The sequence below is a fragment of the Vigna umbellata genome, chromosome 1 (genome assembly GCF_029865625.1).
Source record: "Vigna umbellata cultivar VRB3 chromosome 1, Vumbellata_1.0, whole genome shotgun sequence".
NCBI lineage: Eukaryota > Viridiplantae > Streptophyta > Magnoliopsida > Fabales > Fabaceae > Vigna > Vigna umbellata.
The window spans coordinates 32,694,848-32,721,437 of record NC_142165.1 but is presented as its reverse complement, the minus strand read 5'-3'; the positions used below and the strand labels follow the sequence as shown (position 1 = coordinate 32,721,437).

The 26,590-nt window shown below is 34.6% G+C and overlaps 1 protein-coding gene across 2 annotated transcripts; it reads left to right on the top strand.

Annotated features, from left to right (window-relative positions):
- Nucleotides 1–9,650: 9,650 nt before the first annotated feature.
- On the top strand, nt 9,651–14,004 carry LOC124822476 (uncharacterized). 2 transcript variants are annotated; one of them, XM_047294478.2, is made up of 4 exons: nt 9,655–10,470; nt 13,043–13,135; nt 13,476–13,543; nt 13,614–14,004. In XM_047294478.2, the coding sequence occupies exons 1-4, from the start codon at nt 9,832–9,834 to the stop codon at nt 13,759–13,761; spliced, it is 948 nt and encodes a 315-aa protein (XP_047150434.1). In that variant the 5' UTR covers nt 9,655–9,831; the 3' UTR covers nt 13,762–14,004. The 2 variants fall into 2 exon arrangements, with proteins under 2 accessions (XP_047150435.1, XP_047150434.1); XM_047294479.2 differs by lacking the exon at nt 13,476–13,543 and having other exon boundaries at nt 9,651–10,470.
- The last annotated feature ends 12,586 nt before the right edge of the window (nt 14,005–26,590 follow it).

Here is a 26,590-nt window from a genome sequence, read left to right as displayed (position 1 = left end):
GCGTCACAGATAACGATAAATTCAACCGTTATCAGTAACGCCATTATGATTATAAGTGGCAAGATGTTAGATGAGAGAAAAATTGAGATAAAAGAGAAAGATGAGTTGAGTGAAAAAGAAGAGATGAATGAAGACAGAAAAGAAGTGGCTGAGAAAAAGAAAGAAAGTTATGAGGGGGAGAAAAAGAAAGAAGAAGAGGATGAGAGAAAAAAAGGAAAAACAATAAAGAAACCCCTTCCTTACCCAAAAGGTTATTCAAGGAAGGGAAAAGAGAAGAAATTTGGGCGTTTCATAGATACCTTCAAGAAATTGGAGATTACTATACCCTTGACTGAAGCACTACAACAAATCCCTGCTTATGCTAAATGCTTGAAACAGTTTCTCACTAAAAACAATTGAAGTGCAGGGTAATTATAGTGCCATTATGCAGAAGACTCTCCCTCCAAAATTTGAAGATCCAGAATGTTTCACTATCCCTTGCACCATTGGGAATCATGATATAGGGAAGGCTCTAGTTGACTTAGGGGCTAGCATCAATCTGATGCTCTTATCTACGCTCAAGAAGATTGGTGGTGTTGAGGTCAAACCTACAAGAATGATCTTACAAATGGCAGACAGGTCCATCAAGCATCCTTATGGTGTAGTGGAAAATGTTGTGATTTAGATTGACAAACTCAAATTCCCAATTGATTTTGTAGTGATGGAAACAGGGGAAGATGTAGAGACCCCTCTTGATGGACACTACTTCCAGCTGGATTCACGCAAGGAGGAGCTCCAAACCAGAGTAGAACAACCATGGAAATAGGTGCAGCGAAAAATGGAAGATAATGCAGTGTTTGAAGTGTTTAAGGTTAAGAGAAGCGTGTGGGTGAGGCCTCACTGCTCAGAGGGCCTTCCTATAGAGGAAGGAAGCTAGAGGAAGGGTGGAGAAGTCGAAAATCAAGAGTGACTCAAGAGAAATAGGTTTGGGAAATGAATTCAGCAACATATCACTAAGCTCAAAAGTGAGAAAAATACAAAGGAGAGGCCCTCTTATTTATAGGTGAAGAGGGGCCTCATTTCTGATCTAATTTCCCTCCAAAAGTCAAATACAATTTGAGCTTGGGCGCCAAGTTAGCTGGGACACGCTTCCCACTTCAAGCACACAAGGAAAGCATGTGAAAATTCAAATTCTGATACGTAGTGGCTGGGCCAAGCAGGGTTTTGGCTGGGCCATTTCAGAATCCGGAAGCTAAAATTCTTCATGTTTCCAATCCGGAAGCTAAGCTGCTAAATCCGTAATTCACTTCATTTCCTCTTGTTTTCAGCTCCTTTTCTTTCCTTGGCTTCTCAAGCTTCCTAGGTGGCTCAACTATGGTCTCCAAGCTTTATTAGACCCTACAAACAATAGTATAAATGTTTTAGACAAAAGAAGAAGGATTTTTATAAGTAACCTTATATAGAAGTAAAGTGATAGGTGATCCTTCTTCTTCTTGAATCTTCTTTGCCATGGCTCTAGTAAGAGTTCCAATGTGATTCCTTGATGGTCTTCCATCACCTCTCATTCTTGGAAGACCATTCATGAAGACAACCAAGGTTGTAATTCATGTAGAGGATGGAGTTTTAACGTTGAAAGACAAGATGAAGAGATGACTTTTAATGTCTTCAATGATGCGTAGCCAATTCAAGTAAAACAGACTAGTCCTAAAACAAAAAATGAAGTTCTATCAGTGATTAGTCTACCTGACCAAGCTGCCAATTTGGTAAAGAGGGGCCATAATTATTTTTCTTCAAAAATGAAGGAAGAGGATGAAGATAATGAAGAAAAACTAGTGCACCAAGACTTTGTGCTAGACAATAATGAACCCAAACCTGGCAAACCAGTGAAATTCAAGAACATGTTATGGGTTATCAAGGCTATCAAAGCAAATGGAGATCTAGGGATTAAGGCTCCTTATTCTAGGAGAGTCAAGTTGATGGCTAGGAAGATGTTGAGATTATGTTGGTGTATTGAAAGAAGGAAGAATGCCAACATTAAAAATCCAAATTGAGCATAATGGTGTCAAGATAATGACGTTAACCCTTCTTTTTAGTTCATTTAATTGTGCAGTTTTCATTTGATTTTGCTTTGAGTGTTTTTGTGTTTTAGGTTATATGTTGCTTCTCCTGGAATTCAGTGAATTTCACTTGATGAGTTCATCACTCGCATGTCTTGGCTTGGGGACCAGGCCCAAGCTAGTGGATGAGGTGGCACGTTCGGAGCCGAAGCTATGGCAAAGGATGATGAGGATGATAGGGAAGATTTAGATGCCTTTAAGGGGAGTGATGACAACATCTCCTAATGCTGCTAGATTAGGATTTTTCTTGTGTTTGTGTTATTTTTTGCATGTTTGAATTTTGGTTATTTCTCTTTTAATTTTAGTTTGAGCTAGGTACTTGGTTAAATGGATAGTTTGTTGCAATGGTTTGGTGTTAAGTGATAAATTGTTTGATGGTGAAAAGTAAGATTATCTTGTGTTTGCTTTATTGTTTGAGATTCATGTTGAGTTAATGTTTGCTTTAGCTCTTAAGCACAAATGGTGGTTGCTCATAGTTGTTTAAGAAAAATGCATGGTTTCAGTTGTGATTAATGTGCTTGCATTGATGTTTATCAAATTGTGGAACTTGAATTAACCTGTGAGAGGTTGGGCTCCATAGTGTATTGTTGAATGCTATTGCTTTGGAATCATAGTTGATTTTGCCCGAGTTTCGCTATTGAATTATTTTCTTACTTCTTACAAATGATCAAGGTCATCTGTTATTCTCCCCTTTATCTACAATTTAAGCCAAATAAGCCAATGCCAACATTTGGACCCAAAAAGAAAAAGAATTGTTTTATCCTTTGAACCTTGAGCTTAAAGTGAAAAACCCTTGAAATCCTTGCCTTGAGTTGAGTAGAGCATGCATGTATGGTATAGGAGAATGATTCAAGTTTGGGGTTGTTAAAAGAAAAAGAAAACGAGCATTAAGTAAGGAAAAAAAAAAGAAAAAGAAGGAAGAAGAAGAGAATGATGAGTTCAATGAATAAAAGTTGGGATTAAGTTGAGAAGTGGTTTCTCAAGTGAAAAGTAGAAAGAGAGGTTAATGTTAAATTATGAAGTAAATTGTTCACTCTCTTAACTCAATGAACTTTGTTGTCCAGAAAAACTAGTCTTGTTTAACCCAGCCACAATACAAGCCTTAAAAAGTCCTTTGTAATGATAACTTGCTTGTGAATGTGTTTGATGTTGTTTAAATGAAAGGCAAAGTTGATTTGTGTGACATTGTGATGGTAGAGTGATAGAGACACCTAACTATACCCCTTTGAGCTTGAGTGAAACAGTTTCTTTGGTGAGGAATGGTTCCATGCACTATAGGATAACATTTTTCTTTGGTTATTGATCACTCATATGGCTTTTGCATCTATTGTGTATTATTTGTTATGTGAGCACCATAGTGGAAGCTTGATTGGCTAAGACATCATTATATCTTGATTGATCTTTCTATGATGGGCACACATAAGTGATTACTTGTCTTAGAAGAAAATGCTTTTTGGTGTGCTAGACCATTGTAGTATGGCTATTTTGTTTAAGCCAGGTTACATTTTGCTTGAGGACAAACAAAGTTTCAAGTTTGGGGTTATGATAACAGTTGATTTTATCGTTATCTGTGATGTAATTTAGAAACTAAATCAACTCTTTTTCACTATGAAGTTTGCTTAAACTCTTGTTTTTAGTTGAATTTTGTGAATAAGTTAGTTGTGGGTATACTTAATGATTTTTATCACTAATTCCAATTTTGTAGGTTATTGGTATGTTTTGGAAGAGAAGTAAAGTATTAAGGAGTTGGAACCCAGGAAGGATAGTAGAAGCACAAGAATAGAAGGCTGCAGAAGGCTCAAGGATGCCTGGTTGCCCTTTTCTGGGGCCCTGGTCGTTGGTTGCCACACAATCATGCCTGATTTCCCTCTTCAGGGGCCCTCAGCACTAACGATCCCGCAAGGACGCCTACTTGCCCTCTTCTGGGGTGCTCAGCGGTGAAGGCCACACAACCACGCCTGGTTGCCCTTCTTTGGGGCGTTGAGTGCCAGTTACACAGTAGCACACTTGGTTACACTCTTCGCACAGTCTCGCCTGGTTGCCCCTAGTTGGGGCACTGAGCGCCAGTGACGCTGGCTTATGTGGCACTTTTGATCTATTTAAAGGCTTTTACGCACTATGGTTCATATCTTTTGAAGGGTGAAGCACAAAAACGCGATTTTCGACCCTTTGGAGGAAATTTGGGCATCCATGAGCTTTCCTTTTCTCTTTCTAGGGTTTCCATCTCATTTACATTCTTCCATTGTAAGCCAAAGTTCTCCATGACAATGGAGAGCTACATTCATTTGTTGTTGGGGAAAGATGTAACCTCTGAACTTCATGTAGTTGAACATGTTTTGAATATTTTATGCTTCTTTCATTGAATGCTAGTGATTTTCTCCTATTCTTAATGCTTGTTATGTTTTGGCCATTCATAGCTTGATGATTGGATTTCTTTGTTACTCGGAAATACTGAGGAACCATGATCTGGAGGATTTCACCTAGAGGAAATATTATCTAAGGATAGAAATAGGACGTTTAGTTGTCTTAAGCTTCTTTTCTTAATGCGAAATTGGTTATTAGGGTTTCCAAGGGATTGTTGTCTAATAATCAAGGCTAGGCTTTTTATGTCAAGGGATTGAGTTCTAAGTAATTTTGAAAGTGACATTAGCATTCTAATTAAGAAGATGAGTTCTAATATGCATGAAAGTGAAGTAGGTGAAATCTAACCCCAACAATATCATCATCTCATATCATCTCAATAACATTCATTCATTCTTTTTCTAGCTTCAAAAGATCAATTTTACATTCAAAGTTTTATGTTTACTTTTATTGCATTCAAATTTCATTCAATGGAATCATTCTTTAGTCTTAATTTGTTAAGGTATTATACGATTGTTTGGTGTCACGAGTCTCTTGGGAAACGATACTTGGTCTTACCATTATATATTACTTGATACAATTTGGTATACTTGCCAATGAGAGAACAATTTTCTTTACGTATGTTTCCACGCTATGATAAATTTTGAATTTTACTAATTTTTAATAACTCGTGACATCCCAGAAATCGGGGTGTTACAATAAGTTCGAGCATAAAACTCATCGAAAAAAGGATAACCTCGGCCGTGAAGCTCGGCTAGCACAGGATAATCTCGATTGTGAAGCTCCGCCATTAGATGATAATCTTGACCGTGAAGCCTGACGACTAGAGAATAAAGCTCGGTCAGAAGCTCAGCCAATAAAGGATATAGTTTGGCCATAGAGCTCGACTTGTAGAGGACAACCTTGGCTCATGCATTTAACGATAAGAGAAAATTTGATCATATAATGAGAGTCATATGTTGTAGGCAATACACCATCTTGAGAGTCATAAGAGTGTTGAAAACAAAAGAACAACCCTCTTGGAGCCCGATTCTAGAAGAGAGATCACTTATACAATGTGGCTTACCAACGTCAAAGAATACCAATGACAACTAGCGCTTGTGGATAACATGATAGGGTACGAGATGGTTAGCTTCCTAGACGCGTAGTACTTGTAAAACGTAGTTGCAACCTACTTGCACTTGATGGACACTATTTTTCCAACCTCATTGGAAAAACAAAGGAGGTTTACAAATCCATGGTTGTAGCTGACCATCCAACACACCTACAAGACACCTTCGATAAGGTACGCTACCATGATATGATTTTAAATTGAGAAAAAAAATGTTTTTTTTTATGTAGGTGGTGGCAAATTCTTGTTTTCCAAGATAACCCGAAAAATGATAGAGGCTAAATTAGACAAATGTGAGCCAACTCGACATAAAACACTAACTCTCGTCAATTGAGTGTCCCTAAGTGAATGAGTAGGTCCAAACCGCCAAAATCATCCTCACTCTTCCTTTTAGGAAAAGGGAGACATTCGCTACTAAAACTCGGCAAGAAAACACTTTGATGAAGAAACCTTCATAAGAGAAAGAATGACAAAACAAAGAAATCCAACACTCCAGAAGAAGAGTTTGCATGCATGGACAAAGAATTTACATGAATGGAAAAAGACTTAGCACGAGAAAAAGAGGAGAACAAATGAACAATATTAATATTTAATAATTATTTGCGTACAAATGGAAAGAAGAAGGGAGAATACATATAACATAGTGCTTACACAATGGATATGAGCACATAATAGAGCGTACAAGCTTGACAAGTTCAACAACAGAGTAAACTCACCCAATTGTACAAGCTCGAGTAATTTCATTTCTATTATTTTAAGAAATAGTCGCTAAAATTTGTTCGAGTAGCATAAACTCACACAAGCCTAGAAGGATCCTTACAACCCAAACGCCAAAAACAACTTAATCTCTACGACAACCATATAGTCTAAGAAGGGTGAACTGCAAGAGGAATCTTAAAGGTTAAAGAGAGATTGGGATCCACCTTACCAATGTAAGAGGTTGGTTGGTTCACATGACCCTATAAGAACAAGGACTGAAGCAAAAGACTGCAAGAATGAACCTTCCAAACAAATCAAAAACTCGACATTCTTGTACCAAAGGACACGAAAAGCTCGGTGTGCCAGTGCCGAGTACAAGATAAACTCGGCCACCCAATACTTGAGTACAACAACAACTCATCGTCCTAGTACCTGAGTACAAGAGCATCTCGGTGGCAAGATAAATTCGGTGTGTACAAGAATACAAGAAAAGCACAACATTTCGGTGTCTGAGCACAAAAGAAGCCTAACATTATAGTGCCCGAGCATAAAAAAGTAAAATGGTTTACCAATGCCAAGTTCAAAGGAACTTGTCTTTCGAGTACCATGTAAAAAAAAACTTACATGATGATATTTAGCAAAGAAGTAACTCGGCAACCCAATACAAAAGAAACTTAGTGTGCTTTTTTTTCATAGTATTGAAAGGACTATTTCTATTTTTTAACCAATGCTTTATTTGAATTTTTATCAACAAAGGAAACTATTTTTTTTACCTATATGTAAGTTGGTGTTCTTTTTCTTCAATATTAATGTAAATTATTTTCTATATGACATTAATGTAAACTTTTATAAGTCAATGGAAACTAAAACTACTTTTGTTTTTGGTTTCCTCATATAATGTTAATGAGACTATTTTCTTCTGGATTTCAACTATGTGAATTACTTTATTAATGTTTGTAAGATAAACTAGAAATTTTGCATTTAGTAGTGTTTTGTTTAGACTTAAACATTCTAAATCAGAAAATAAACAAAGACTGAATGGTCTAATTTAAAGTTAACATTACTTTAAGTCAGAAAATTCAAGTTCTTAAACCTATTTATATCATAACACATAATATTTGTTGTTGGACAAAATCAAGAAGGATGAGAGATTGAGGGTGTTGAATTTCTCTTAAAAAATAGAGTTTTTATAAAAACCATTACTTTATTTTAACTTAGTAAACCTTTTGACTTCTAACCTTCTATTTTTACTACCTTAATTAAGTACATATATTACATGATTTCAACAACTAAATTTATAAGTCTTTAATGTAGTTATTTAATATGTAGCTCTTCAATAATTCCCCATAAATCTTCATTATTATTATTAAGTCTTCAACTTTTCTTCATTTTTTATCATCATCAAAACTTTACTTTCTTTAAGATTGAGAATAAGATATCCATATTCTTCTTTAATATTTAGTTCCCTTTCATCTTTTGGTAAAATATCTCCTATATAGGAAATAAAATGAAACCTACTTTATTAAAGGTTTAGGCCCAACTCTTTAGTACAAACTTATTTTTCATGAGTTATTTCTTAACTTCTTGGGTCATACCAACCCAAAGACATCATGCTAATATTTTTTTCTAGGTTGACTTTAGGGCGATCAACTTCCTAATGTCTTGGACTTAATTTCCTAACCTTAACCTAATGACTTTAACACATGCAATTAGATCAATTTTAAGACATTTTGATACAGGATGGACTTAAGTTTCAAGTCAATCTTCGATCGACTATGACGGTACAAGTAGTAACTAAAATAATTTATTCAAATAAAATGATTAAAATTTAATGTCTAAAATTTATGCTAAAAATCCTTTAGACTCTACAAAAGAATGTCCTAATTAGATATTGTGAAATAGTCTAAGATATGTCAATCATAAATTTGTTGATTATATATATTGTCTAACATGTGTTTATGAGTTGAAGCAAATCTTGTTAGGAATGCATAGATAATAGGTAGACAAAACAATACAAACAATGATGACAAGACAAACCAAGTTGATCAAATGAATCAAACTAATGAGACAAATTAAGTTAACCAAATGAACCAAGTTGCCTCGATGAATTGAGCTTACGAGACAAATTAAGTTGACGATACCTATTGAAAGTCAAATAGATTATAACTCCACTTACCATACGTATCAAATGAGATACTAAGCAGACAATATAAAGTCAAGTCTCTAATACATTATGACTTAACTTATTTAGTGAAATTTGAATATCGAAAATGAAGATCAGATCAACAACTTTATTATCAAGAATCTTATGATGTTAATGATTAGGGATGACAAAAATATTCATGTATGTGGATATCTGCGGATAAAATCTGTTACGAGTAGTAAGTAAATACTTCAAATGGGTAACTGCGAGTAATAGGTAACAAAAGATTTGATACCCACTTATAAATGAGTCGAGTGTGAGTATCATACTACCTTATCCGTATATATTATTCGCAAAAAAAAAAATTAATTCAAATTTCATTAAGTTAAATTTAATTAAAATTAAAATTTAATTTAGTTTACATTATATTTTATTTTGTAATTTTGTTTAGATTTTATTTTAAAAATCCATTAATTATTTTTTTTAAATATCCATAAATATTCATGAATATTCGTGAATTTTAGAAAAATTATGAGTATTTTTTAAACAGGTACGATAAACATGAACGATCGAATGTTTTACTAGAATTATGCACTATTTGTGTCCAATTCGATCTATTTCCATTCCTACTTAAAAATGAATTAATTTCACATAATATAATACATTTTTTATACACATACAATATACTAAATTAATTAATTTCATATAAGTTTTTTTATATATAATATATGAATATATTCTTTAATGACTCTTAGTCATATTGAAAATAAATTCTTGAATTAAATCCGGATATATTGTTTTAGAAAAATATTAAATGACTTTTTTAGAGAATAAATTTACTAATATTTGAATTCAATAAACATGATTTTTTCTTATAAAGTAATCCAAAACGAGTAATAATAAGATTAATCACTCCGGCTCATATGAAAAAGTAAGAGTAACACTTCACTCACACTGTTATATTATTATTATTATATTATATTCAATGTTGAATATGAAAAAGCAAGAAAGTCCACAGCACGACTACACTCAATCAGAAGATAATTTGGAGATAAAATTTTAACACAAATCTGTACCAATATTTTATAAAATATAGTATTGAATAAAAAGTAAATGAAAAGAAAACTTAATATATTTGTTCAATAATTAGATTGAATAAATAGGCGGATATTAATTATTTAAGAACTTTGTATTCAACCACATAACATTACACATGATGGAAATAGGTGATGCAGGTTGAGTCTCGTTAACAGATCTATTTCCCCGCCTACCTACTTTCTGGATAATTTTATTTCCCCCCAATCATTTTCGGCACGTGCCACACGGATTTGCAAAATGTAGTTTTACCAGCCAGACACTTTAATAACACCACAGTCACCACCATCCATTCATGCCTGTCTCCATTCTCCTTTTCTTCAATCATGACTCACTGTTTGTTCAGCTTCACGGAGACCCGAAACCGCTGCTACCGGTCAGCGTTCACCGGGTCGGGCCTCCGCTCCACCATAACAGACTTAAAAGACGGAACCGTAATGCACTACTGGGCCCCCAAGGCCCCAACCGAGGCCAAACCCAACCTCCTCCTCATCCACGGGCTCGGAGCCAATGCGCTGTGGCAGTGGGGGGACTTCGTCCGCGGCCTGGCGTCGCTCTTCAATGTGTACGTGCCGGACCTCGTCTTCTTCGGCGGGTCCTACACGACCCGGCCCGAGCGGAGCGAGCGGTTCCAGGCGGAATGTGTGATGCGGGTGATGGAGGCGCAAGGGGTGCGGCGGGTCAGTGTAGCGGGGCTGAGCTACGGCGGATTCGTGGCGTACTGCATGGCGGCGATGGAGAGAGAGACGGTGGTGGTGGAGAAGGTGGTGGTGTGTGGGTCAGGGGTGTGTATGGAGGAGAGGGACGTTAAGGAAGGGCTTTTCCCTGTGACGGATTTGGATGAGGCTGCGAGTATTTTGGTGCCGCAAACGCCGAATAAACTGAAGGAGCTTGTTCGGTATTCTTTTTTCAAACCAACTCTCTTCAGCTGGTTTCCTTCTTGCTTCCTCCATGATTTCATTGAGGTAAGAAAATTCTTCTCAACTCTCCATGTTTCAATGTAAGATCCAATCATTTTCATGTTTTCGACTGTGTCTAGAAGTTACATGTTTTCGTCTCTTTAATCCTACCGTTCAATGTTTTTGACAGTGAAGAAAAAAATGAAAACAAGAATGAAATTTAATTTGTAAAAGTAGGGGGAAAACTTATAAATTAAGTGCAACTATTACTTTTTTGTTATCTGTATCTTAGAATTGTATTTACAGAAATTGAGAAATAAAATAAATTTTCTTATAATAATGAAATATATATAAAATAATAAAACCTCTGATTTTTATGGCATAAATACTAAAACTAATTAAAAATAACTATCGAGATGAAGGAAATATATAGTTTTAAAATAGATAACCAACAAGTGCTTGGGAATGAATAAAGTTAGTTATGAATAAAGTTGATAGATGCTTCATATTGATATTATACTTGAAAAAGACAGCAACTTATTTGTTTGGTCTGTAAGGTTTTAGACCTTGAGAATAATCCCTTCAAAACTATATTTTATGTTGTGTATATAACATATCTTTTATTTTACATTTACTGTATTTTAAAAGAAAATGGAATAGTTTGGTACTTTCGGTGTTGTTCTTTCCCTAATTATATAGATATCTCTCTTGATTGATAGTTTACGTCTTACAGTTGAACGTTTTTTGATAATTTAAATTTTGATTGGAAAACAGGGAAAAGAAACTTTAGTTCTATTATACTTTTTGTCTTATACAGCCTCACAGGCTTTTTGTTTGTTAAAAGGGCCAATCTTACGAAAGTAGATGAAAATATTGTCGTACTTTAATTTTGAAATTTTATGTAAAGAAGTGAGAGATAAGAAGCATAACCAAAAGAGTGTGTGATAGAATAGTAATAAATATGTATAACTTTATATTTAAACACTTTTATCAATATTTATACTCTTTTTTTTTTCAGTTCTTTCATTTCACCTTCATATTTACACTTCTATTTTCGGCTTTCTTTCTCTAAAGTGTTTGAATAGCATTTGGGTGTCCATTGATATTTTAATTTAATAAAAGACAAGCAGAGAAAAGTGAGAGAAAACTATGTGTAATATTTTTTGATTAAAAGAAATAAATAAAAAAAATGATAAATATTATAGATTTCTGTACATATGATTGGTTACTTGATGAGAGATGAGACGAAGAGAAAACAGAAACAATATGGTAAAAAATGTTGAAAGACATTAGTGTATGAATAATACAACTATGTGATTAGAGCTTTTGGCAGTGTCTTTGGAAATCTAACCTTCCTCTCTTAGTCACTTCCAAGTTTTGACTTGTACGGTACTTAATCAATTTAGCTAATTTATTGTAGTTTCGATTATGTAGGTGACTGTTATTTACTTGGTTTTTGTTCTTGATATGCATATCTCAATCTGGGCTGGTTTAGTTTTGTAGCAGTAGTAGGCTGATTCTTCCGTCATCATCATTATTTCTATCGTTAAATATATTTTTAGTTTTTAAGTTTTCACATTTTTAGGCTGGAATTCATTTCTATCCTAAACTTGGATATAATTTAGTTTTCAAATTTTTAAAATGAGTAAATATAGCTATTTTAATTTAATTGTGTTAAATATTTTTAACATATCAAATGATATTTTAAATTAACATTTAAGTTATTTATACTCTCTGATATGTTTAAGTTCAAATGTTAGTATAAAAAACTATAAAAACATTATTGATTCATTTTTAAAATTTAAAGAAAAAAATGTATCAAAATTTAAAAAGAGCTAGACATATTATCACCAAATGAAAAACGAATCTAATCCATCTATTTAATATCCAAAAAGTCGAAAGTAGTGAGGATATAAGATTTGTTATTTGTTTCTACAATTATAATAGAAACTTATATAATAAATTTATAGGTTTTTGGATTTTTAGAAAATCATGGTATTTTTCTTTTCTAAGATTGTGTTAAAGACAAAAAAAAAAAAAATCTTTCAATTTGACATTTCAACGATATGTATCGTATTAGTATTGTAAGCATATTGGTGTCCGACATAGGTGTTGCACACCAGGACACATAATTTGTGAGGCGTGTTCAAGCTTGAAAGAGAGATATTTAACCCTTTCTAATTTGACAGTAGATAGTAGGGCAGGTTGATAGACTAGTTCGAGCGATATGCAACGCAGTATAAAAGTTTTATCATACATTTGATTTATTTTTATAAATTCTTGTGTGCTTAATTTATACTTGGCCACCCTTTTTGGTCATGAGTTAAGAGTGATTACTTGGCAATTGGATTAATTTATCATAGTGAAGGATGTAATACTATTTTTATTAGTTTGTTTCTGTTCTAAAGGTTGTTTATATAAGTTACCGGTTTAGTTTTGGCTGTTATAAGTGGATTAGTCTAGCAACGTGACTTCAAGCTTACTTAAAAGAGAAAGAATAGTCTGTTGTTGTTGTTGTGTATGTAATGGTTTAAAATAGATGATGTTTCAACTGCCATTTTAACTAACTAGAATGTTACGGTGTATATTTGTGAATGTAAAGGAGCCAGAGTGGGCTTAAATTGGTGATTTTGGGTAGACAATGTGCAGGGACTATGAACAAGAAAAGAGAGAACTCATCAAAGCCCTTGTAAAGGACCGAAAACTTTCTGACATCCCCAAGATATCTCAGGTTCATTTAACTTTCCTCTTAACTGGATAACTTTTCTTCCTATTATAAACTGATAAATGTTAACAACACATTATTTGAACTTACTCTCTGTTATTGTTAGCTATAATTTATTGCAAATTACAATCTGATTACTCTCTTAATTTTATATCTTTAATTAAAAAGTTATAAATAATAGTAGAGGTATACTAAAACAGTATGTTGTCGCTAATTCTCCTCTTAATGTACTTCACTCATGATTTTGTGTTTTGAATAGATTTAGATCAAGAAGAGTGTGTTGGCAGCAGTCTGTCTCTTTGTGCTAGTAGTTACATTAAAAGGCTTCATTTAATTTTGCATGCAGCCTACATTAATAATCTGGGGAGAACATGATCAAGTATTTCCTTTAGAACTGGGACACAGATTGAAAAGGTTTATAACACTCTCATTGTAGTTGTTAGCATCAGTTTTGAATTTAGAACTCATTGGATTTGGATTGCAGGCATTTAGGGGACAATGCTCAACTAGTTGTCATTAAGAAGGCGGGGCATGCTTTCTGTGCGGAGAAGGCCAATGAGTTCTTCAGCATCTTCAAGTCTTATCTCTTGGATTTCCAGGTGCCTGCAGAGGTCTCACCTTCAAATGTATAAAACAACAATAATCCTACTTCAAACACCATTATATGAAACAAACCCTACAAACACATTCTTTTTCCATTGTCTCCAAAGCATAGGCTCATTAAATAGTTCAATGCAAAGGGGTTAGTGGCATGTTGATAAATAAACTCTAAATCATTAGCATTTGAAAATCATTGGATTTGGATCACAGGTTTTCAAACTCTCTATCCAATCCTCACAGAATATCCATCTCAATCGCAAGCATAATTTTTTTAACTGATGGTCAACAATTGACGTTCAAGTAAATTATTGGTCAAAGAAGTAGATATATTTATTCGTGTTTGCTATATTTAGACTATGAACACTCTGATGTCTCAAATTTTCAAACTTTTAATTATGTTTAGTTTTTAAAATTTAATAAAATTTCAACGGTGTAATCATTAATTAATAAGAGGGAATTGCAAAGAGACTATTTATTCAAAAACATAATTGATCTTCATTGCGTAATGCTCCACCAAACCCATCAAGAGTGTGAGGATTAAGTTGTTGTTGACACAAAAGTAAATGCTACAAGCTGTAGCCAACCAAGCGTTTCAAAGGGACTATCTAAGTATTCAATTTGATGGAAAAAAAGTGTACAAGTAATTGTAATTCTATGCATTTGCATTCATTCCTTCTTCCTAAATATTACTCTTTTTTGCATCCTCCAAAAAGCTAAAAGATTTCATAATTCTCCACAAACAAGCTCTCCAATCTGACATTTTGCATGACTCTTCTTGATATTATTGAGTGTTATAACTACATCTTATCTCTTAAAAATAAAGAGACGTTAAAGTTGACCTTGAGGCTTTATTTTTTTAGGAAATAAAGAAATGGCAATATATGTTTAAATCCTTTCAATATGATACACTTTTAACTGACATATATGCTTTATAAAATTGGAATATAAAGAACAATTTTAAAAAAAGTTTTGACTTAACCTTTATGTTAGTATAAAGTTGAAGAGAAGTTTTGATGATGTCTCAAAATCAAGTCTCAAGTGCTTTTGTTGCAAGAAGATTTTCGTGACGACTTGTTTTGTGTTAAAATGTTTTGTAATTTAGTATATTTATATATAGGATGTGGTTTAGCTTTGATTCTATGTATTGTTTGCTTTAAGTTGCGTTAAAGTTCGTTTTGAATCAGAAAATCTCATTTTATACTTAAGTTAATCGATTATCAACTTATAATAATCGATTATCAGTAATTGATTATCACAAGCAATTATGAGAATTTTTAAGTAAGTTTTTAACCGTTGTGCATTCATTAAATGTATAACCAATTAGCATAAGTGGATAATTGATTGTCACACGTTAATTAGCTGACAACGGATTTTTGGAGGTATCCTTGAGTGTGATCTCTATAAATTAGATTGAGACTTTCATCCTAAAATACAACATATGAAATAAGTGTATTTCGAAATTCTTATCTACAGTGTAAGTATTCTAGGGTTTGTGTAACCCTTGTGCTGTGATTTTTAGAACTTGACGTGTTGGCAATTGCTCGAGAACTTTCATTGGAGTGTGATTGAGTGTTGTTTCTATTGCTAAGTTGAAAGCCTATCATCCTTTGTGAAGATTAAAAGGAGGTGGTCATCCTTCGTGAAGCATTTGGAGGAGGTGTTCATCCCTTGTGGGTTATAGGGAAAGTGAGTTTCATCTCTCAGGGTAACAAGAGAGGTGTTCTAACCTTCAACTTGTTTATTTTCTTTATGATTGTAACAATTTGTTGGTTTGTGCTAGTGAAACATTAATTATCGGTTGAGATTAACAACTGGATGTAGCATCTTTGTGATCCGAACCAGTATAAAAATTAGTTGTGCAATTTTCTCTCTTCCTTACTCTTTAAATTTGTTTAAATTGTTTTAAGGAATTTTCATATTTACGAGAAAATTATTAAAAGAACGATTTGCGATAAGAAACCAATTCACCCCTCTCTTGGTTTGTTGAACGTGTTAACCATTCCGCTGCACCGCTCTTACAATTGGTATCAGAGCTTGATGTGATAGTAATTCAAAATGACGAGGCAACATCAAACCTTTGCTGAGGGTGCCTGTATCAATAGACCTCCATTGCTTACTAGAGAAAACTATTCTTTTTGGAAAGTGAAAATGCAAATTTTCATGGAATCTATTGATAGTGAGATTTGGGAAACTGTCACAAATGGTCCTTTGATTCCTATTATGTTTATTAACAATTTGCAGGAATCCAAACCGTGAGAACAATGGAATGTTGATGATAGAAGAAGATCCCAATAGGATGTAAGGGCTCGTAACATAATATCATCTGCTTTAACTATTGATGAATTTTAAGGATCTCAACCTATAAGACTGCTCAAGAGATGTGGGAGATGCGGAGAGTCACCCTTGAAGGAACCGATGATGTTAGGAGAGGCAGAAGAAATACTCTAATCCAAGAGTATGAGATGTTCCGCATGAAGCAAAGATAAACTATTGTAGATGTTCAAAAGAGCTTCATGCATATAGTGAATGATCTCATTGGGTTAGGTAAGTCCTTTGATAATGATGAATTAAATATAAGAATTCTTAAATCTTTGGACAGTGTTGATATGGGGAGCTATCTGAACGCTAAACGCACATATATCCTACATTTATTTTTGATGATGACAACAACTGAAATGTTTTAATAGTTTCTTGCACACATTAAGCAAAGCTGTTGTTTATATAATTGATTGTGCTTGAACTGTATGCTATACATATTCATCATGTTTATATCTGTGATATGTGATTATATCTGTGATATACATATTCTTTGTTAAAACTCTTTGCACACTGTATATTTCGATGAATAAATTGTTTACAAAGTTTATCAGATCTGTTTCAATTCATTTGATATCAGTACATGATTAATTGTGGCAAATTACTAGTTTTAACCGATTACATTATGTGGATAGTCGATTAAAACTCATACATTTCCATATACTTGATTGCTGAGTGCATTGATGAGTTTTGGATTGAAAAAGTTTTCAAATTTGTTTAAGTGTTGTACTTTACTGATTACACTCTTTTCTTAATCGGTTAAAATGTTCTTTAGTTGAAAATTATTTTCTTGATAAGTCATAACTACCTTAACAGTCATATTTTTAAATTCCATGACTTGCATTAATTGCTTAATCGATTACATGCTATGCTTAATTTGTTAAATGCGTCAAATGTAATTTTGTTACAGCAGTGTTAATTGATTAACCGATTACATTAATAATGTAATCGATTAATTTGCGTTAGAGTTGCTATTTCTATAAATTGACACATAGCTCTCCGCATTAAATAACTTTTGAATAAAATCTTTCATATATGATAAAGTTTGTTGAGTTCTTAAATTGCAGGAGCGTCTATTCTCCAAGAATCAAGAAGCATTTCATTTGAAAAGAAATCAAAGCAAGGATTCTTGAAGAGTTGCTGAATTTTCAAAGTCTGATCAATCTTCACTGATAGGTGTACTGTTAGAAGATCAGAATCATTTGCAATCTTGTGAAATTATGGTTTCCTTGTTGTTGTTGGCCATGAAGAGAACTTTGGAGTTCTAGTTACTTTGAGTGTGGTATCTCAAAGGGGTTGCAAAAAGAGGATTGTTCTTTTTTTGTTTTACTATAGTATATTTGGAGTTAGAAAGAAGGATACATTGAGAGGGTGTCTCTATATTGCTTTATGTAAAACTCGATCTATATAGTGGATTACTTTCAATCTCAAGTTGATTGAAAGAGACTAGATGTAGGCATTGAGGTCGAACCAGTATAAACTTTGGTGTTGTTTTTTCTATCCTTTATTTCTTTTATTTCCTTGCCTTCTTTATTTGCTTGCATTCCCAGAAAGGGTCAAAGATTTCCAAAAGGTTTTTAAAAGAACAATTTTTATTAAACAAAACCAATTCATCCCCCTCTTGGTTGAGAAACTAGGCCAATCTATTTCTACAACTAGCACGAGAGTTGGGAATTTGAATTTTACTCAAATTCTAATCCATTTGACTTTCAGTGTAATCGATTACTTTGATCCTAATGACCTTTGTTTCTCAAAACTTTGTTGAAGGTTCTTCCATAAACAGATCCCATTTGTTTGCATGAGAAAACTATCCTTTATGGAAAATCAGGATGAGAATAATTTGTGTGAAGATAAATAAAGTGAGAGAAAAGTAAAAGAGGACGAGAGGAAAAAAGAAAGAATCATATGAAAAACCCCTTCCTCATCAAAAGAAGTATCATAGGAAGGAGAAGGAGTTTGAGCACTTATTGGAAATCTTCAAGAAATTGGAGATTAAAGTTCCTATGATTGAAACATTAAAACAGGTTCCTGGTTTTATCAAATTCCTGAAGAAATTCAGCAAAAAGAAGAAAAAAAGGAAGAATATCCAAAAAGGAGAACACCAACATTGAAGATGGAACATGAGCTTTATTGGGTCAAGCTAATGACGTTAAAAGAGCGCTTGCTGGGAGGCAACTCAGTTTCTGATTATTTTTTCTTTTTAATTGATTCTTTGTGTGGTTTGGATTTGATTTTTCTTTGTGTGTTTGAGTTTTTTTTTTAGTTATATGCTGCTTTTGATGGCAGTGATGATAGCATCTACTGATGGATGCTAGGAGGACTCAGATAACAACATTTACTGATGGATGTTGTTATGATGAGGATGACGAATGAAAGCATCTACTGATGGATGCTGCTACAACAGCTATTGATGGATGTTGCCATGATAAGGATGAGGAATAATAACATCTATTGAAGGATGCTATGTGATTAAGCATCTATTGAAGGATGCTATGTGATTAGGCATCTACTGATGGGTGTCATTGACAACATTTACTGATGAATGTTGAGGAAGATGAGAAAGATTAACATCTACTGATGGGTATTAATGAGAAAGATGTGCATCTACTGAAGGATGCTGGAGGATTATTGGGTCAGGCTCGCGAAGTTAAACAAGCGCTACCTGGGAGGCAACCCAGTTTTCTAAGCCTATCTTTTTAATTTATGCTTTGTTTGCTTCTATTTTTAGAATAGGTGTTGATGTACTTGCTTTAAAACTTATATCTGATGCAATGGGTTGTTGATTATTTGATGAGTGTGCTTGATGATGCTTTTATATTGATTGATGTTGAGATGATATATGAGATGCTATATACAAGTGGTTGTTCACAATATGTGTGAACAAGATGCATGATGACATGATTGTGATTGTGATACTGGGCAGGATGTGTATCTATGTATTGGAACTTGAAATTAGCATATGTGAGGTTTTGAACTCTAGAGATTTTGTTGAATGATTTGCTATTATTTTGAAAAGCATGAATGACTTTGCCCAAGTTTCTATGATTAAATCTCTTTCTTGCTTGTGTCATATGATTAAGGCCATTTGTTGATTATCCTTTCTTAGCCAATGCATGATTTTAGCCCAATAAAAAGAGAACAATGTGTTATACCCTTTGAACCTTGAGCCTTATACATGAGAAAAAACCTTTTTGAAAATCTTTACCTTGAGTTAAGTTGAGAACATTTGGGTGGTATTGATAAAGGTTCAAGTTTGGGGTTGTTGGGGAATTTGAAGAAAAAAAAAGAAAGAAAATAAGCATTGAGCTAAGTGTTGAGCAAGTATGAAAAAGAAAAAGAAAGAAAATAGAATGAAAAGAAAGAGAAGCTCAATGCAAAAAGGGGAAAGTTGGGAATGAGTGAGATTGGTTTTTTTAAAGAGAGTTTATGCTTGAATGAGAAATTTACGAATGACTCTTTTAACTCAAGGATTTTGTGATCCAGGAAAACCAATGTTCTTCTAAGCCCAGCCACGTTACAAGCCGTGGAAAGTCCTTGTGATGATAACTTGCTTGTGAGTATGATTGATTGTGGTTAAATGAAAGGCAAAGTTAATTTGTGTGATATTGTGATAGTAGAGAGAATGAGTTACCTCAATATACACCTGTGTGCTTGAGTGAAACACTTTCCTTGGTAATGAGTAGTTCTAGTTATACATGATTGCATTTGTGCTTGGTTGATTGGTCATTCATGATAATAGCATCTGTTGAAAACACTGTGATTATGTGAACACCATACTAAGCTTAATTGAAGTAATGCATCTGTACATCTTGATTGATATTTTTATGATGAGCTGAGAGTGATTACTTGTCTTGGCATAAAGAGTTTTGAAAAATGTTAATCCATTGAATTGATTGTTTGAAAACTGAGTTACATTTTGTTTTGCTTGAGGACAAGCAAAGTTTTAAGTTTGGGGTTGTGATAACGGTTGAAATACAATTATTTTTATACTTAACTTTTATACTTAATGCACCCTTTTTGACTTAGAAACTTGTTTTGACTCATGATTTTGCTTTAGTTTTGTGAATGAGTTGAGGATATACTTTATGATTTTATTACTAAATTCCCTTAATTTTGAAGGCTATTGGAATGATTTGAAAGAAGAGTTGAAGTATGAAATAGTTGGAATGCAGAAAAGTCAATCAATCAACCAGAAAAGTCAACCAGTCAACCAGAAAAGTCAATCAGTCAAACAGAATGCTGAAAAGTCAACCAAAAGTCTGTTTAGTACCGCAGGTGGCGCTGAGCGCCAATTTTCTTCTGTTTTTCACTATTTTTTGCCTGGGCGCCAACATTGAGCGTTATTCTGAGTGTCGCACCTACCGCTGAGCGATATTTAGCGTTGAGCGCCATTTGTGTGGGCCTGGGCCATTTTTTCTGTTACTTTTATAGGCTATATAAGGATTTAGTCGACCTAGAGGGTCTATCTTTGGACAGAAAGAGGTGAAATAACACTTTCTTCACCCCTTGGAGGAGGATTTTGGATGCTCAAGCTCTATTCTTCAACTTCTAGGGTTCTATCTTTCATTCTTTCATTGTTTTTCATCTAGTTTCATCATGTCTATGGTGAACTAAACCTTCATTGTTGTTGGGCAACCGATGTAATCCGTTGAAACTCTCATGTATTTAATTGGTTCTTTAATCTATATGGTTTCTTTCATTAATTTTTAGGGTTTTTCTTCTATACTCTATGCATGCTTTGTTTAACTCATTCAATTGCATGATCATTGATGTTATTTGTATGGACATATATAAGTAAATCTAGAACTGAAGAAATTCTCCTAACAGCAATATTGCCTAGACATAGGGATAGGAGGATTGGTTGCCTTTAAGCTTATGTGCATATGTAATGCATGAATAATTGCTAGGGAGACAAGACATTGTAAACTAGTGATTAAGAGTAGGCTTTCTTCACCGAGACATCAGGGTTAAGGTAAATTAGAAAGTGACATTAACATTAACGAAGAAAGATGAATTCTTGAATACATGAGAGTGGATAGGATGAATCGAAATCCCCAACAACATCATCATTCCATATTTTACATTAATCACTTTTGCTTCTTTCGATCCAATTATTCAACACATGGATTCATATTTATTTTTTCAGTATTTGCATTTAAACCTATAAGATTTCGTTTACAAGTCCAATTTAATCAACAAATCACATAACTGTTTAGGCCGTGAGTCCTTTGGGAAACGATACTTGGTCTTATCATTTTATTATTACTGATACGATTCGGTACGCTTGCCGAGTGTTAACAGAACGCTAGGAATTGCACAAACTAGGAATTAAGGCAGGCTTATTGCGCCAAGGGATTGGGTTCTAAGTACTTTAGTGAGTGACGTTAACCTTAATGCATAAAGAGGAATTCTTATATACATGAGAGGGAACCTGGTGAAATCTAACCCCAACAACATATTCATCTCATATTAAACAACATTCGTTCATCTTTGTGTTACTCTGCTATTGATCAATTTGCATTCATATTTTATTTTATGTTTTTGCATCGTAAACCAATGATCTCATTTATTTGAAGTCTTAATTAATTAATTTATCACACGACTGTTTAGTGTCGAGAGTCCTCTGGGATCGATACTTGGTCTTACCATTTTATATTACTTGTGCAATTTGGTACACTTGCCAATTTGTCAACAATAATTCAACAAGAACCTGAATTGTAAAGAACCTCCCAACACTCATGCAATTCATACATCATGCTATGAATGAGATAAACAAAGCATGTAATAAGCATAGATGAATTACTCTAACAATTAATGAAAAAACATATGTTATTAAGAATCAATTGAAATACATGAGAGTTCACAAGGTTACATCATCCCCCAAAAACAAATAGAGTTTAGTTCACCATAGACAGGTTGAAACTAGATGAACAATGGAAAAGCATAAGATAGCAAAACCCTAAAAGTAGAGGATGGAATCTCCCGCATCCATATCCGCCTTCAGAGAGTGGAAGAATGTGTTGTTGCGCTGCTCCAGCTAGAGATGTCAAACCTAGGATGTCTGGGTCCTTTAAATAGAGCGAACACAGAAAAAAAACAAAGCCCAGGCCTATGTCACTGGCGCTCAAGCGCCCCAAAAGGGGCGCCTGGGCGATGAGTGGTGGTTTCCTGCGCTCAAGCCTCCAAAAAGGGCGCCCAAGCTTTGAGCACTCCTCCCTTCTGGTGCTTTTCCAGGCCTTTCTGAGCTCCATTTCCATGGCACTTCATCTCTGATTTCCATATTATCTCATTTCCTGCCAAAACAAGGGAAATTAGTCATAAAACCATCTTGGTATCTTGAAGATAATGTTACAAAGTGAAGAATAAGAAGACTTCTGTTGTAAGAGAGTTTAAAAGCATTTCTGCACAAGAGAAGACATTAAGCACCGAACGGTATACTTCATGACCAAGACCAAGCAGTGGAAGGCATGACCGTGACCGAACAGTCGTATCAAGTTGAAGGCTTGGCAGTGTATAGCAGTTCAAGACCGAACGGAGTTGAACATTGGCCAAACTCAGTTGAATACCGAACGGTCACTAACAGACTGAACATGTGATAAAAGTGATCAAACAAGGCATGATCGAACGGTTTAAGACTTGACTGAGACCGAGTAGTTCGGACCGAGCGATAGCGAGGAATGACTGAGACCGAGCTGCTAGCACCGAACGTTGGAAAAATATAAGTAACCAAGACCGAAGGCAAGAGGCTGTGACTAATCAAACCGAGCGACAGAAGATGAAGAGCTAGAGCCGATCAATTGAAGAGTTAAAAATCCAAACTGTTCCAAGTCTCGCATATAATCAACTATCAATTACAATAATTGATTATCACTGGCAGTTGTAATGCGTCTTTTCAGTTTCAGACTAGTAGGCGTTATATACCTTCGCCAAACACTTTAGAAAATATCTCTGAGTTTTTTAAGAATACAATGTAACTAAGGAAGTTCTAAAAAGTTGGTTCATTGCATTGCCTGGTCTCGTGAATAGGAGAAGCTCACGCTTTGTGGGTCAAAGGTCGGAGCGAGTTGGCAACGCTGCTGTTCTTCCAAAGGAAGATTCTGACTGCACTATTTCGGTTCGTTGGTCGAAGGAAAGTGTGGTTGCTTGCTTCCGATTCGTTGGTCGAAGGAAGCACCCTTCTGGTTCGTTCTTCGAAGGAAGGTTTTATCTTACTGTTTCATTCACTCTATTGTAAATCTGTGAAACTGATTTTAGTGAAAACGTTAATTACTTTTTATAGTGATTAACAACTGGACGTAAAATCTTTTGATTCGAATTAGGATAAAAATTTTGTGTTGAATTTATCTACTCCCTACACTCTTTAAATTTTCCGCACATCAACTGTTCGATAAATTTTCTCTAAGAAAACTAATTTTATAAAAACGAACCATATTAACTTAAGTTGTGACCGAACACACTTTCCGCTTAATTTTATTCTGTTGCGCGACTCTACAATACTGGTTGTCCTGATACCGACATCTTATTCACACAACTTAACAGAAAAACATGATTTCAAGCAAGTTTCTAAGCAGAAAAGGGTGCATTTAGTATCAAAATTACATCACATATAACGATATTTTCAACCGTTATCATTCATCAAAGCCATGCGTGGGCGTCTTTCTCAACAAGCTCTTATATTTATCCCATGCTTGACCTACAGTCTCCTCCATGCCCTGCCTGAAAGAAGAAATTTCTTGCTTACCTTTGTTGATTTTCGACTGTGGGAAGTATTTATTAAAGAACTTTGCAACCACATCTTCCCATGCAGTAAAGCTATCTTCCGGGAAAGAATTCAACCATAACTTAGCATTGCCTCCCAATGAGAAAGGAAACAAACTAAGCTTTATAGCGTCATCCAACACTCCATTGATCTTTACAGTGTTGCAAATCTCATTGAAAGTTGTCAGATGCTCATATGGACTTTCATGAGACAATCCGTTAAATTGGTTGTTCTTCACCAATTGTATCAACGCAGGCTTTACCTCCATGTTTGCAGCATTGACCCTCGGCCTTGCAATGCTATTAAAGTTATGAGGGCCAACCATTGTTGTATAATCTGCCAGAGTACGTCTGCCATTATATTCTCCAGCCATCTCTTCAGTGCTCTGGTCAGATCTTTGTGGTCAAGGTTGTAAAAGTGTCTTTGGAGAAGGGAACAATTATCTAGATGTTCGAATTCTCCTCCTCCTTCTACTTTCGTCCAATCCTTCAAGAAGAGGTTCCGAGATTTTCTTGCTTCTAGTTCTAATTGTATCCTTCATACACAAGAAAACAAAACCTTAGAAAACACTGTTAGAACAAAATAAAAAAAAACAAAATTAAAAAAAAGTCAAGTCAAAGCTATTCAATAATCACACAAATAGAATAGTTAAACCACGAGTCCTCGGCAACGGCGCCAAAAACTTGTTAAGACTTCGGCAAGTGTACCGAATCATATCAAGTAATAAACATGGTAAGACCAAGTATCGCTTCCCTAGAGACTCACGGCCTAAACAGTTATGTGATTTCTTGATTAAATAAGACTTGAAAACAAACTCTTTTAGGTTTAGAATGCAAATACTAAAAAGTAAATATGCATGTAATTTGATCACTTGGACAAAAGAGCAAAGATGAATGGTTTTGATATTATGAGATGATTATGTTGTTGGGGTTAGATTTCACCTAGTTTACTCTCATGTATATACGATATCTACTTCTTCATTATTGTCAATGTCACTCTCTAAAATACTTAAACCCGATTCCTTGACGAAGAAAGCCTATCCTTAACTATTAGTTCATACGATTCCTAATATTCCTAATAATTAATTTTGAAGAACAGAAGCTTAAGACAACTAGAACTCATACCCCCATTCTTGAGCAATACTGCTTCTGGGAATAATTCTCCGGATCATGAATTGTAAGATACCTTTCGGTACTCATGCAAATCATACATCATGCTAAAGAATGAGTTAAACGAAGCAAGCATTACACAAAGAAGAATTACTCTAACAATTAATGAAAGAAGCATATATAATCAAGAATCAATTCAATACATGAGAGTTTACAAGGGTTACATCATCCCCAACAACAAATAAAGTTTAGTTCACCATTGACATGGTGAAACTATATGAACAATGGAAAAAGAATGAAAGATAAAACCCTAGAAATTGAAGATAGGAGCTTCCGCATTCAAATCCGCCTTCAAGAAGCAAGGAGTGTGTTTCTAAGCCTATTCCGTCAAAAGATTTGAACCCTAGGACGTCCAAGTCCTTAAATAGAACATAAAAATAACAGAAAACGGGTCCAAGCCCACGAGATTGGCGCTTAACGCCCCACTTATGGCGCTCAGCGGTGTGCGGGTCAGAATTGGCGTTCAAGGTCAGCTTAAAGGGCAAGCAAGCATGGTGCGACTCGAGGAAGATGCGCTCAGCGCCCCTATAAAAGGCGCCCGGGCGCGAGCCAGAAGCGTCCTGCGCCGAGGGCTCCAGAAAAGGGCAGCCAAGCGTGAGACAATGTACTTTGGCGCTAAGGGCCCCTAAAGTAGCACTCAGCGCTGCTGCGATCTCCTTTCTTGATGCTTTTCCATCCCTTCCTGAGTTCCAACTCCTTATTATTTCAACTATTCTTTCAAATAATCTCAATTCCTGTTGAAAACCTTGAATCTAGCACAAAGCCATTAAATTCACCTTCAACTCTCGTATTCATCAAAATTGTGTTTCTAAGCTAGTTTCTAAGTCAAAAAGGGTGTTTTTAGTATCAAAATTAAGTATCAAATAACGATAAATTCAATCGTTATCACTACTGACGACATCTACTGAGGGATACCGATGAAGGTGAGAAAGATCAACATCTACTGATGGATGCTGATGAGAAGGATTCACATCTAGTGATGGATGCTCGAAGATTCAGATGAAAACATCTACTGATGGATGTTGGTGGATCAAGATTTTTATCCTTATTTGAATTGTGTTTATTTTGTTGTTATGTACTTGGTTTAATGAATTGTGCTGCAATAGTTTGGTAGGAAGTGATAAACTATTTGTGATGAGTAATATTCCTGTGTTTGCTCTATTGTTCTATGATGCATGTTGAGTTAATGATTGGTGAGGCTTTTAAGCATAGATGGTGGTTGCGCATAGTTTTGTTAAAAACTGATGAATGATTTCAATTGTAATTAATTTGTTGGGCAGGATGTTACTAAATTTTGGAACTTGATTTAACTTGTGAGAATTTGGACTCCAGAGTTTTTGATTGATTGAATGTTATTGCTTTGAAAGCATGATTATTGTTGCCTAAGTTTCTATGATTGAACCACTTGCTTGTTTGCTACACATGATCAAGGCCTTGTTTTCTTCTCCCTTAGAGCCAATGCCAATAGGTGAACCCACCAAAGAACAATGTTTCTCTTGACCCTTTGAACCTTGAGCCTAAAGTTGAAAGTTGAAAAGCCTTTTTGAAATCCTTACCTTGAGTTACGTAGAGTATGTTTATGTGGTAATGGAGAATGGTTCAAGTTTGGGGTTGTGA